Source organism: Corylus avellana, chromosome 5 (genome assembly GCF_965113065.1).
Source record: "Corylus avellana chromosome 5, dhCorAvel1.hap1.2, whole genome shotgun sequence".
Taxonomy (NCBI): Eukaryota; Viridiplantae; Streptophyta; class Magnoliopsida; order Fagales; family Betulaceae; genus Corylus; species Corylus avellana.
Window position 1 is genome coordinate 31,477,988 of NC_142494.1, and position 14,748 is coordinate 31,492,735.

Below are 14,748 nucleotides of genomic sequence, written 5' to 3' on the forward strand. Positions count from 1 at the left end.
AAGATTTTTTTTTTTTTTTTTTTAATGAATAACATTACTCCTTAATCTTCTTTAATGGGGTCCTCAAGGGGTAGCTCAATTGGCTGTAGACCACGCTTAGTGAAGCGGAGGTCATTAATTTGAATCTCCCTCATTCTCTTGTTTGAACATGTCCAAAAAAAAAAAAAATTCTCTTTAATGAAATGCAATGTCAATTCGAGTTTATAGGTACCTTTGTACACAGGGGTAGAACTAAAATTTCCGCAACTAAAAAAGGGGAGGGCCCTTTTAGGGGGCAAAATATTAATTTTGAAAGGTTTATATCATAAATAAATAAATAAATATAAATAAAAATAAAAATTAGAAGCAATTTTAAAATTTTGGGGCAAGTATCCTAAGGCCGTGAGTAATTCTATCCTTGTTTGTGTCATACCAAAAAAAATTATAGACGACTATATAAATTAACATAAATATGATCTATTAATTATTTAATTAATATTTTCTAACACATCAACGACAAAAATCAAACTCATTGATTTTCACACACCAATATGATATTATTTGAATCCGACGAACATAATAGAGTCATATGCAAATACGTACCTGTCATATCCTATATTTAAGAAATGTGTTTATGTCTAGTTGTATTATATTCATGCAAGAACAAGAAACAAGTTAAACTCAATCAATAATAAAAAAAAAACATTAAATGAAAAATGCCTGGTTCTCCAATATAACATGAAAACATTCTTCATTATGAAACATTTAAGAGTAATATTATATATCATATTTTTATCTTATAATTTTTCTAAATTCTCATGAATTTTTTTGGTTTAACAAATATTGATCTAAAAATTGGTTGAAATTACCGGATCATCTTTATTAGATAGTTATAAAATATAAATATAGTTTACAACATCACTCGACATTTAATAAATATGATTCATGCATGCATCTGTGTGAATCAAATCATCATTATGAATGTTGAACGCAACCTTCACAAACATGATTATTTTAAAGAAGATTTGGACTCATTTTATTTTCGAAGGTACATGTGAAGTTTTCACTTTGTTTTCGACAAAAGAGCATGTGATGAATGGTAAAATGGTGAGAATTGATTATTAACAAAATGACCATTATCAACTCATCTGATATTTAGAAAAATGTTTAGGATATTACAGCTTTTATTACAATTCTTAACAAACTCATGGGTCAATTAGAATGAGTGTAAAAAAAAAATAACATATTTAATTGTTTAGTGATTGACGTAACAACCCATGAGTGCCTTGTAGACTGACCCATTAATTTGTAAAGACTTATACTAACTAAGATTGCTCATTTAACTTGACAACTTTGTTTCACGAACAACATGATTCCATCAGACATTCTGATAATATACAGTATGTAACTTCATTGCGTTACACTTTCTAGTCCCTGCAACCTAACTACAACATACACGTATGGCATAGAGCTTGAGCTAATTGTCTTGTTATTGACACCCGTGGGCAAGCGTTTAATGCAAAAGAAGTTAATCTCGGGGACCATAATCATTTAATACAACAGAAGTGGAGCTTGAGAGGATTTGGAGGAACACAAAGCAAATGTCTTCTGAGCAAGCAAGGACTGGATTTCATGGTGCATTTTCGTATTGTTAGGCATAAGCCACACCATCGTGGAACACTGGAATGAAGTCAATAACAAAGGTGCGGATTTCCATAGGGGCAAGTTCTACAAGTAGTTTTGCAGGATCAATAGGTCCACCCCTCACAACCTTGACTTCTTCTCCAGAAAAGCCTTCTACTTTCCAAACAAGCCTCTTCTTCTCCATTTCTGTTCTTTCTTGGTTGGCAGATAAGCTTGTCTCGGTCACTTTACTGATCTGAAACAAACATAGAAGTAGAACAGTTTGAGAGAAAACTAAATAGGCATTAACAAAGATGGCTGGTTAGTGTTATGAGCCCGCTGCGTCTACCTTCTTCCTGGGGAACAGTTTTTTCAGCTCTACGCTTGTCGTTACAGAAAGGTCCGTGTCCTCTCCAAGCTTGAATAGTTTGACAAGCCATTCAAATAGACAAAATTAACATTTGAAGGAGCACTTGAATAATGCATAAACAAATGAAGTAGTCAAGAGCAGACATGAGAGAAAGTAAAACCTCGTATAAATGCGCTAACCGAAGGAGAACTTTTCCATCATTAAGCTCCTACGTAATTCAGGGAAAAAAGAGAAATCAGTGCTAGAATACAGAAAAGGAAATCCCAAGCAGGACATATTTGGTGCCGCTGTAAAGGATTTTGACATGGATGTCTGATGAGGAAATACCAATCTCATATTTATGTTTCTTGTATATTTTTACTAAAATAAAACTATATTTAAACAATAAACAATAATGAAACTCTAAGAATCCCCGAGCACCTCAAGAGTTATTAGAGCAATATTGTCAGGTAAACTGTACGAGGAATCAATCCCTGAAAAACTGGCTACATGGGAATTCATCCAGTTATCACCATCCTGCAAAGAAGGGAATTTACTTTTTTATTAACTAACTCACAAGACTAAAATAAATCAACTTTATCTTTTCTTTTTCATTTTCAATTTCACCTGTTCAGCAAAGGCTAGCAGGAGTGGAGAATATATCTCCTGGCCAAAAGTGCGACGCCACTTAGCACCCTCTCCCAGGGGGTCAAATCGGAAATAATATTTTCCTTGGATCTGGAAACGTCATCCATTAGTGAAAATTGAATGCTAATAGTTCCAGCAAATACTTCATATTGACAAAACTTAAGAGTTGCTCAATGCAAAAAATTATTGCAATCATGAGCTGCTATCAAAAGGCAACATGAAAGAAAAATTCCTGGAAATACTATACAGATAACGGAAGTAACTAACTCGTATACTGAAGGCTATAGTTAATGGAAAATAATAAGATTGACCGCATAATTGCATATGAAATCCTTGATACAGATGTCACTGTTTGGCTTCTAATAATATGGATAATAGCCAGGAATTTTCTGAGAATACTTGCTGAGGAAGATGTAAAATTCCCCCACTAAAACACACCGGTGACATCAAAACAAAATTGCCAGCTAATTGCTGCAAAAAATTCCAATGGGGTAACATGTGCTTACTGTTAATCCCGTGCATTTATCAAGAACACAGACTGTTTCATTTAATGCCTCTGCAACACCTCTTGAATCATCAAGTAGCAGTCTCCTGTAAAGTAAGACAAATGAGAGGAATCCCAATAATGATTCTGATAATGTATGGTGACTGAAAAGATTTATCATAAATTTATGCATTACCATCTAAGTGACACTATTAATGTGCACAACTATTATGCATTGCCTTAAATGTTAGTTGCTACATCATCCCTTTAAATACAGAACTCCCTTCCGAAATAGAACATATTCTAAGCAAAGAAGAGGACAAGGAAAGGCACATACAGAGGAGGTGTCCACACCATTGAAATCTCACTCTTTTAATATGTATGATCGGATTAAAAGCATACCTGTGGAGCATCAGCTCTATTTGTCCATCCACTATGCTGGATCCCCCTACAGACCGGTCCACCAAAACCGAAAATTCCGTCCTATTATCTTGCATGTAAATCCCAAGATTAATCTGAAAGGACAATATAAATGATGTGTCAAGCAAAAAGGTGGGAGTACAATTACCGATTGAACTTTCCAGTGACTACTAGATACTAACAGGGCTTAAACTTTTGTAGAAATGTATGGATGAGTTAAATACAACATTTTATACCAAAACATCAAATACAAGCACACTCATTTTATCCTGCCCACGAAAGAGACACCATCAATATATGTGAGCTATAGGCAGAACACACTATATTAGATTTTGAAGTACTACTATTGGACTTGTAATTGTGACAAGAAAAAAAGAAGTTGAAGCCTGTCCTCATAATAACAATAATACCCAAAAGGAAATTTTTAGCCCCCCCCTAAAAGTAAAGTACCAGAGGATACTAAGTAATACCCAAATGATAATAAATAATAAATAGTAAAATAAACTAAGCTTAGTAGTAAAACCAATATTTAACAAGCACAACTCACATATTCACCAAGAAAACAGCCACTCCAAGCAGAGTAAGAGCCTGTTTGGAATTGAGATTGAGAAATAGTGCTTTTAAGGCAAAAGATATTTTTTGGCAAAAGCTTTTGCCAAAAATGTTTTTTTGCCATTTTTAGAGTAAAAAAGTCCAAAAAGTACTTTTGAAATTTTTTACCAAACATGCCAATTGTTGTTTGGCATGGCTTTTTAAGTATTAAAAGTACTTTTTAAGCTTTCTAATGCAATCCCAAGCAAGCCCTAAGCCATAGTGAAATTGGGAACGTAAAATTAATCTCTAGAGAGAATAAGGACATATGATTACACCACTATTATAGAAAGATCAATTTTATTAAGTAAACCAAGAAATTGGGTAATAGATTTATTTTGAAAGAAGCAAAAAACTTACTGGATAATAATTTCCAGCAATAGGTTGGTTCACTTCCAAGTCCCAGTCTGTTCTATAATTGCGAATCTGCAAATAAGATGAATTATTTAAATCATTTAGTGAGGACAATGGAAAATGACCATAAAGTCATAACTCCAAGAAGTGCCTACATACGTTAGAGGATAATTTGAAAAAAAAAAAAAAAAACCCTTGTATAAAGGCAACTGCTTCTTTTAACTTATCCTCCATTTCCAGTATATAGTAACATGAAGAAGAAGAAAAAGAAAATCATTGTATAAAGGCAACTGCTTCTTTTAACTTATCTTCCAGCCAAAACAACAAAATTTCCAGTATATAAAAACATGAAGAAGAGAGGAAAAACCTGAGTAAGTTCAAGCTGGCAACCACTCATAGCATCATGATGTACTCAAACTAACATGTTTGATATTGTCTATAATGGCAAGTAGAAAACATACTCTTTTGATAAAATCGCGTCCATTAGAATCTGTGTAGAATGTTTTGTTGGTATCCATCGTAGTTGTAATTTGAGTAGCAACTTCTTTTCCAATTCCATCATCAACAGGTATAGGTCCAACCTGATTTCAGATATTTTCATAAGACCCACCATGTATTGTTCAGAAAATGAGATGCAGAGACGAACATTATTTCCAACAACTCAACAAACGAAACCCATGTCCCTCCCACCCACCCACCCACCCCCAAAAAAAAGCCCGATAAGGGGAGAAAAGGTTGAAAAAAAAAAGATGAAAGACAAGCTACAATCTCTATGAGTTATATAGTAAAGCTTACAATAAACTCGACTTCACCATGCTCTTTCTCCTTGTGAACTCTGGTAATCTGCAAAAACATTTTATGTAACGTCACTAGCAACAGAGAAATGTCAAGTAGAAAATATAAAAGATTTTGTCAGACAAAGAGATAATGATTCCACTTAAAAATCCTTCCAATTGCCCAGACTCAATAAAAATTTTCTGGCATAGCTCCTTCACAATTATCTCATAAGCACAGTCAGAGCTGCAACATAGAGGTGTTTATGGCAATGGTAACAAACTCTGCTCTACATTTTCATGCTATTGTCACATTTCACGAATTCAAAGCAAAGCTATGTAATAATGCATCTACTAAAAGCATCTCTCCATGAAGGTATGAGTCCTATGATGGCATGCTCAACCAAAAGAGACTACTCCAGCATAGTTCCCTGAAGTCACAAAAGCACTCATAGTTTGTTGCACTTGAACAATTAGTTCTTTCCAATCTCTGAAACTACACACAAGAACAAGAACAAGAACACAATGCAGCCATTGAGTAAGCATCTTGAGTTTATTTTCTTCAGTCCAGGTCAGTCTTTTATTTGGGTTTTTTTTTTGGTCTTTAGTTTACTGGTCAAAATAGGAGTTCTAGTTCTAGTTCTAGTAAATTAAAAAAGAGTAAAAGAGTCTAAAAAATAAGCTTCAATGGACTAAAAACTCGGATACTTCATAAATGGTTACTAAATGATTTGAGTTTTGAAGCAGGAGTGAATAGAGTGCTCTTTGCTTTTCTTTCTCTTCTTTAGTGCACTGTAGCTGTTCACATTACTGTATCACACAGCTCCTGAACAGGAACAAAATTCCCCATTTTCTTCTCTCTTTGCAAGCCCCAATCAGTCCCTTTCCCTTGCGCTATCAAAACCCCACAATCCTATATTTTCCCCTATTCAATAGCCATCAAACAGCCCTTCAATGCAGCCCTAAAGAACCATCTTAACTGCTGTACAGAATCTCCTGCACCCTAATTCTCAATTCCTGCAACTCTAGGTCACCGAGATATGATCTTTTCAACACCTAATTCAATCTTCAAACCCTAAAACATTTTCCTCAACATAACAAATCCAAAGATCATCACTTTTCCTACCCCAAAGCCCACCATAAGCACACTTAGACAGATTTCTCAAATCTGTCCTACATCAAACAACTATGCGCTGTTAATTCATAACATACTTTCATTGTCTTCAGCATGCAATAATGATGCTCACAGAGCTGAAACAGAAGAAAAGGGTTTATGAAGAAAAACATTACACATGGACAGCAACCATGACAAGCAAGGCACCTGATATATCCATGGATTGATTTGTTGATGTACTTCTTCTATTACAGGTCCACGCATAACAGTCAAAGCAACCTGAAACTTTTAAGAACAGCTTTATATTGGAATTTCCATGATTTTTATTTGAACGAAGAACGTACTTCAGAAGGCATCACACACCTGTCCTTCAGGCTTTATGGGGAATGTGCCATTCGGACGGAAGACATATGCCCCAGAATTCTGAAAAATAATTGCAAACAGATACTTTAATAACTATTTCAATTCTTATGTCTGTGATTTCAAAACATAATGAAAAGAGAAAATAAGAAAGATTTGCAACACAATATGAACTTTATGTCTACCTGAGGATCTTTATCACTTCCGTTATACCCAGAGTAATAACTATACGATTGTTTGACTGGTTCCTCAACCTTCAAAAGTTATGATTAAGTGCATTAGCTACAAAATCAATTACTTTCCTGCTTCCAATCTGCTTATTTTTCTTTTTTCCTTTTCTTTTCTTTCTTTTTCTTCTTTTTTTTTTGGGGGGTGAGGCGGGCAGAGCAGAGAGAATTGTGAAAAAAAAAAAAATTGTTAAAAAGGCTGCAACAACCAAAACATTAATTACAATAGCATCAATCTCATGTTTAGTCATAGTCAAGAAAACATAAATTCAAAGAAATTCATGGAGAAGGAAAATGTAAGCATAAAATTCAATAATAAGTGATCATGAAGTGCCAGGTCCATTACATACCAAGCTTCTGCTATTAACATAATTAATCATTTTTCCTTGATCAGTGGAAAAGGTCAGCTTTAAATTTCCTTGACCAACTTCAACAGCAGATTCTTCCCTTCTCTTAAACGTGTATACAGATGATCTGGTTGAACTAGCACCTACAACCAAGAGGGAAAACAATTCAAAAACCTATGTAGATAACATGAAGAATAAATCTTATGTTTCTTCGGTTCACAAAATTAATGTAAAAAATGTGTATTGCAAAAATAACAGCAGACCTGGCCTTTTGATGCTCGAAATAGTGTATGTGCTGAAACCAAGTGGTGGTACTGATACCTTAAATGCAAGCAAATACTTAGGTGTCTGAGTTGGACTTCGACCTAAGTATGCCCTAACATAATGGTTCCTTAATCCCACATAGGCATTAGCTAAAGGAAGAAGCTGCGATTCAATTTCTCTTCCCTCAGAATCATGAACAGTAACATCTTCATTGATAACCTAGGGCAAATTAGATCTTGTAAGTAGAATAATAATACTCTTCCAATATATTTTCAGTTCTACATCTTTCATTTTTAGGATATCAATGAACTCATCAGTTACTAACCTTGCATTCACCTGTCCAAATTGAAAGTGTTTCATACACATAAAATAGTGGATTCACAGTGATTATATCTTTAGGCCTAAAAATGTCTATTTAGTTGTATTATTGAGCCACCTAAACTACAAAGTCTCTTTTTGCTGTAAGTTTATCATGCTTTACATCATTCAACAACTCTTTGTGCAAATATTTCTGGTTCATGAAATTGAGTATGTTTATCTAGATTGGCATGATGGAGAAGGTAAGTACACGGTTTCTCAACTACATTGAAGATCCAATACATGTAGGCAGTGTAACTTCTCTAGTACATACTGCATGACTAGTCAACACCTTTAGATTATTAAAAAAAAAAAGTGCTAAATCACCACTTGCCCAAAAGTTTAAGTTGATAAGAAATGATTGATTTCATCATTTAATTAATATTTTAACACTAAGATATGTTACGAGGTTTTCCAATTAGTGCAACATTGTTCTAAATTTCAAGACATGAGGCACTCTTATAAGAGTACAAGTACTCACTGGAATTTGAATTACATTGTCCCTCTTCCATCCAAGAGAATTGTAGGCCACAACTACCTGCAGTGATGAGAAGACACCATAAAATGGTGTATATCAAAATAGAATATAAAAGGTCATAGCTATTGCAAGAAGAAGGAATATTTTCCATACCAAACTTTTTCCTTGAGGCAGATCAACTTCTGATGCAGGACAGTAACTTATATTCAGAAGTGGGCACTAAGAAGAGAAAAGAACAAAATAAGGAGAAAAAAATAAAAAAAAGAGAGAGAGGAAATAAGAGAAGAAAAAGAAAACAATAATAATTCACGTCCAAACATTTTTTGCTTGATTTTCAATTTTTTTTTTTTAAAAAAAAAACCTTACACTTGCTATGTACGTCAATAATCACCAACATCCATCTTATAACCATTTATGCCACAAAGAAGCTGACATTATGTAACATATACAAAAAGACAAATGGAAATTTACAAATATAAGATCCAATGTGTAACCTACAGTAGAAGTTTAAGAAGAAAAGAATGAAGATTATGGTGAAAAGGATAAATAGAAAGACTAGTTCTCTAACCCACAGTTTCATTAGATATAATTGTGAAACTACAGAGATACCCCTAAAGCTCTACAGCATTACTCAGGCTGTAAGAATGCCAAGAAGACTAAGGGATCAATTCCAATGATGATAATAGCACAGAAAGATAAAAGATCCCTTAAAGCCTTACCATATTTTAGACATGATGCATTCAAATTATAGAGGTTTAAGTCATAAAGTATCATTCTAACAAGAGAAAAACTTATAATGTGCTCAAGAGGTCAAAAGTGCGATCTACTGAACAGAGTTCAAAAAGGTAAATCAAGGTACTGCAGATGGCTATACGAATTCCATGATAAAATGAGCTATTCAAGCAATGAAATTAGAAAGAGCTCATGAGCTTAAGGCTCATGATATTTTACCTGTTGAAACTTAATAGTTGGGTTCCCGCATCCAGTATCTGATGCGGACTGAGCCAAGCAAGAAAGTGAAGATGCAACTAATTCCTCAGCCTGCACATTTATAATGAACAAGTGGATGACACTCGGACCAAAATCGAGAGAAAAAAAACTTCGAGAAAAATCATACAGTTTAAGTGTCAAGCCAAATTCGCACCTCCGTGTACCCCATAGACAAGCGTTTTGCATAATCATTAGCCACATGCTGCTTTTCTGTACCAGTAACTCCATCATGATGTTGAACAATTGCTAAAGCATCTGCCAGTGAGTCTGTGTTGGGTCCAGATTTACTCCTCCCTTTGAAAAATTCTAGCTGCCTTGCAGCCTAGAGATAAATAAATGTCAAAATCTAAAACTGTCACACTTAGACTGTGACAATCATATCCATGATATAAACTAAAACAATCACATAAATGATACCAAATAATAGCCACTCATTATTCTGACATAGCGCTTGAGGGCTGGTCTACTAGTAAAGTATCCTGTCCAGTACGCATTTGCACGATCTGCATATCTGGTACAGTGCATGCCTCAAACTTTAAGAAAATGTTGAGTGGGAAACTACAAGCAAACAGGTTACATGACATCGAAACATTGAACTCACGGGAAAAAGTCATCACTCTTGATTGGCCAGGACTCATCTGTAGCATATTTTGCATCAGTATACATGGATGGGGTAGAGTACAGAGCATTGACACGTCCATCCTGGAAGCACCCGATCAACCCAATTAGAAACAATAGATTTTGGATACATAAGATGAAAGATGTGAATAATGAGGCATTATTTACTGACATACATGGAAAATTAAATATAGTAAAAAAGAGGAAGATAATTGTATGAACTACAACTTATCTAGGCATATGTTCAGGAGATGTAACTATCAGCTCACTTAGTAGGACTATTAACAAGTTCGATAAATGTCATACACAATTGGCCAAACATAAATAATTATGGTTAAAAGAAATGGGACATGTGAAATGCAAATTCTGATACAGCTTTGAAAATAATATCCTGCACAGCATTACTACTAAGTTGTAAGGCTAACATAATACCGACCAACATTGTGTATTTGCATGACAAATTCCCAAATGCAATAATTCTAAATTTTTAACGTTAATATAAGCAGAATAAAGTGTTTCCACAAATAGTATGCCTCCTACCATTTATGCCTCAGGTTCAACCTGAAAGATGTTTGAATTCTGCAACCAAAAAATTAAACTAATGCTTCATCAACACATTCATGCCCTTTAGAAGATTCTTAACATTATTTCTACAATAATTACCAGCAGCCTATATCAGTAATACATTATACGTCAGTTGGAGTGAGTCGTCTAATAATCTAATTTGTCTTTCTTGAAAAACCATGAGAGAAGCATAATGATCATAGAGATTCTCACTTAACGAATGATCACTCAAATAATCATCAACTTAAGGACTTTGTAGAGAAAAGAAAGGTACAAGATTATGATAGTGATGATGAAAAGCCATAAGAGACCATCTTTGCAGTTTTAACGATCAGTCACCTGGTTGACATAATGTATGAGTTTGTCCATCTGGCTGAACCATGAATGTGCATATTGATACTTAAAATCTGTTCCCATAGTCCACATGATATGGTTTGTTCGGGTTATATTAGCCTGAGAAAGAAACAATTGCTATCAGCAACAAATAGAGGTCCCTTGTGAATGGGAAGGGCGAATTACTTTGAGTGCTTGCTGGACATGTTAATCAAATATAGATCTTATTCAAGTCAAAAGAATGCAACTCTTCGTATTTTTTAAGAACTTACCATATTGCTTTTGCCAAAGTCTATTGTCATATTGATGCATAAGAAATATTTCCTGAAATAGCTGTAACTCCTACAGATAATTCTGAACTATTGTAGATTTTGCTCTTCCAGAAAATCTAAAGGAGCACCAAAACATGACAAGGCGACCCCCATTATGATGCAACAGTTGCACAGAGATTGAAGGTGGTAAAAGTTCCAAAAGGAAACTTTGTTTCAATGTTCATGTTGTATATGGATATTCATATAGCATGATTACCGATAATATTATGTTTGAGCTAGCCTCAAGCAGAAACTTAAGTGGATGATTTGTCCTACCAGCTATATAAGTTTAGCAAGAAAGTAAAGATTCAAATAATAACAGGAGTTCCCACCGCGGAAGAAAAGAAATATGCATATATAAAAACTGAGGAAGTGAGGATCATTTGAAAGCAAATGCCGCCTAATCAATTCTGCCCAAAAAAAGAGGTTTAAAAAGGAAAGGCACAATGGGAAAGCAGATAAAATAATTCCTTACATGCAGAGTCAAGAGCTTTCCCCATTTACCTGTGATACTGCAGCAGCAACAAAGTCATTTACTCGGTCTTGAACATTGTAATCGAACAAATTAATGTCATCCTTCATTGTAAGAGGAAATGAAATTTAACTTTGTAGGCAAGCAGATACTCAAATAGCTGATAGAAAATTAACAAGTTTTGATCATTTTTACTTGAACTATTGGGGAAACATCATTGACTTCAAAGTAGAAACCACCAGGTGGAGGCTCATAATTCTCAGGGAATGCACCAGCAAAAATCTGCACAGTTTAAAACCAACAAAAATTTAGCAACAATGCAAAGGCAAAAAGAAACAAGACTGAAATCACCAAATCCCGAGTTTGAGGAAATATCTCCAGCATGATTATTCACTTGAATGCTATTCAAAACAGCTGAGTAAAACCCAGAAAAAGAAAGAAGAAGAAGAAGAAGGGAAAAAAAAAAATTGCTCTTCACCTGAGCAGATGAACCAAGGCTCTTGGAACCCTGCCAGACAACTTCAAGACTTTTTTCATTTTTGCGCTTAGCTCTGTCTTGGTAATCTATCCGACCAAAGAAAAGTGAGTCGAATCCAACCTACACAAATAGCAGAGATTGACCAATGCGTGTGGAGATATATGCATATAGAAGTTCTCTCAGTCATATTGCTACTGATTAATTATGACTTTCCATATTGTCTCTTGTTTGACGAGGAAGGGAAATATTATAAACTAAGCAATGTATTTGAAACTAAATATACAAAAAAGCTTACTTCTGCTCCCAACAAATAAGCCTGTACTGCAGAATGTCCAAAGGGATCAATTTGCCAACCAATTCTTGGAACAACATCAAAATCCCTTTTGATAAACCGATGCCCAAGTGTTGTCTGATCAATCATATCAATGTAATGTGTTGCTGCCTCATCATGCATACACATACCCCCATTTCTGCAATAAAAAGGAAAGAACGAGAATTAAGAACACAACATTTGGTAAAATAGATGACACTCTCAATATTTCTCATTGCATCAACCTCAGTAAACAGAAGAATGTTTTAACCCATATACCCCAAAGAAATGTATGAAAACAAAAAATTACATGAATTATTTGTTAACTTAGAATTGTACATTACATGAACTCTAGTTGCCCCGAGCTCACTAGCTGCTTGACCACATCCTGCATTGCCTTATTCTGATTTCTCCACCATCGTTGGAAAAATGCCTGAATTGATGAAACAAGAGAAAAAATCAAATACAAATATTTTTGCAATGTAAGATGAAATCAGTAGGCAGCAACAATTGAACATGTTGCATCATCTAATGACCAGGAGATAATCTATGTCACATAGGCATAAACTAATATACAATGGTGCCAACAATGTATATGACAAGATAATTGCATTGGCACTTCTTTATAGAGTCTTCGCGCCTAAATTGGCAAAGATCAACCAATTGTCAGTATCTACAATTTTAGGTCCTTTATATGAAAAACTAGGCATTTGATGCAACATTGTCCTTGCTATTCCAAGACACTGTAGTACAATGTAACAACGAGCCGCAATATTAGAGTCTTAACTGTGAGAACATTAAAGAGAGCATTGGCAGGATGGGGCATAATTGAAAGGCCGTTAAAAGGGTCCTCGTTTATAATTTTTCCTGTTCTCAGTTCCTATTCTCCTACATCTATATGCAAGTCCATCATAGTCCTTTTCATTTTTCATATTTTTCTCCAACCAAATCTTGATACTTTGTTTGTTTGACGGGAAAAGAAAAGAAATAGTAACTTGAAACCTTCCCAGTAAAATGTTTCGATTTCCAATTATGACAGTAGACAGAAGGTTAAAATTTCAGTTTCTTTTTCTTTCCCAAAGCTTGATCAGCAACCAGACACGGTTCAATTTGTTAACACGAAAATGAGAAATATGGACCAAGATAGCTTGCCTGCTCAACATAGATAAACTTCCGGTTCTTGTCAGCCAACAGGGCAGGCACTAGAGAATCCAATATATTTTGAACACAAGCCCCCTACACAGCCAGGAACAACAACTTTTTTTTATTTTCAATCAAATTCATAAACCCACAAACAAAGACAAGGAGGAAAGAGAGAGGGAGAGACCTGGATGGAATTGTTGGAGCCAACGTAGTACTGATCAACGGTCTTCAACCAACCAACATCGTCGTGGGTGTGAGGAACCAAATGGACATTAAGCTTTCCGGAGACTATGCTTTGCGAAGTGTTGTATACCATGAAGTTGGATTCTGTACATAGAATCCCAGCAAAAAAAACCAGGCAAAAGAACGCTTGGAGGATCCCCATTACAAGTCCAATTCACTTTCGAATGTCTTTGAGCAGAGAAACAAATTTAGATGAGCGATTTTTTCACTTTTGCTCACAGTCACAGGCTTTAATTGCTTTTGTTTAAGTGGAAAATTGAAGAATGTGTGAGTGATCAGAAAAGGTGGGCTTTGCATGGGTAAGAAGAGGCTTTTACAAATTACAAGTGTCTTTAAGAAAGGTTTCAGAGAGAGTTTGGGTCAACCCGTACAGGGGAGGAGAGAGTTGTTAAGAACTTAAGTGGAGCTGCCATGACTTTAAGGTCAAGGTACGGTTTTCTGTCTACGCCTTTTTTACTTCAAGAAAATGGAGAGTGGGGAGGACAGCCACTGGCCAACGTCAAATCAAACCCAATTTAGATAAGTTTTAATCTTAATTAAACCAAGGTGGTTGGTATGACACGTCACATTATAAGATAATTATTAGGTAAAAATAGAATTTTTAATATCATTTTTAGACTGATATGTAAAGTTTAAGAAAAACTCTAAAAACTATCCCAATTTTGATAGTTCTAACCCATCCTTAGATCCGTTTTTATTAAAAAAAGTTGTATAATAATTGTAAAATAAAAAATGTAATTTATAGTATTACTCGGGCCAATATAAAAGTTGAGTTATTGCATCAATAATGGAAAATAAAAATATGATTTAAATCATTACACATTAACTCAGATAGCCAACATTGGAAAAATTGATTACCACTCAAAAACACAAGGATTAATTGGACTGCCCATTAATCTCTGTTTGTCTTAAGCTCCA

General features: G+C 34.7%; 1 protein-coding gene across 1 annotated transcript; it reads right to left on the reverse strand.

Moving 5' to 3' along the window:
• Window positions 1–1,447: 1,447 nt before the first annotated feature.
• LOC132182254 (putative alpha-mannosidase At5g13980) lies at window positions 1,448–14,245 on the reverse strand. Its single transcript, XM_088516222.1, has 29 exons — window positions 13,772–14,245; window positions 13,597–13,680; window positions 12,789–12,877; window positions 12,430–12,604; window positions 12,135–12,254; window positions 11,852–11,938; window positions 11,689–11,760; window positions 10,880–10,993; window positions 9,960–10,060; window positions 9,776–9,869; window positions 9,513–9,680; window positions 9,320–9,409; window positions 8,522–8,587; window positions 8,372–8,428; window positions 7,533–7,752; window positions 7,273–7,412; window positions 6,881–6,949; window positions 6,699–6,758; window positions 6,543–6,614; window positions 5,244–5,291; window positions 4,910–5,029; window positions 4,455–4,520; window positions 3,486–3,598; window positions 3,106–3,190; window positions 2,579–2,689; window positions 2,393–2,488; window positions 2,133–2,180; window positions 1,952–2,020; window positions 1,448–1,858 (listed from the first exon to the last, which is right to left on the reverse strand). The coding sequence occupies exons 1-29, from the start codon at window positions 13,970–13,972 to the stop codon at window positions 1,631–1,633; spliced, it is 3,063 nt and encodes a 1,020-aa protein (XP_088372348.1). The 5' UTR covers window positions 13,973–14,245; the 3' UTR covers window positions 1,448–1,630.
• Window positions 14,246–14,748: the final 503 nt, after the last annotated feature.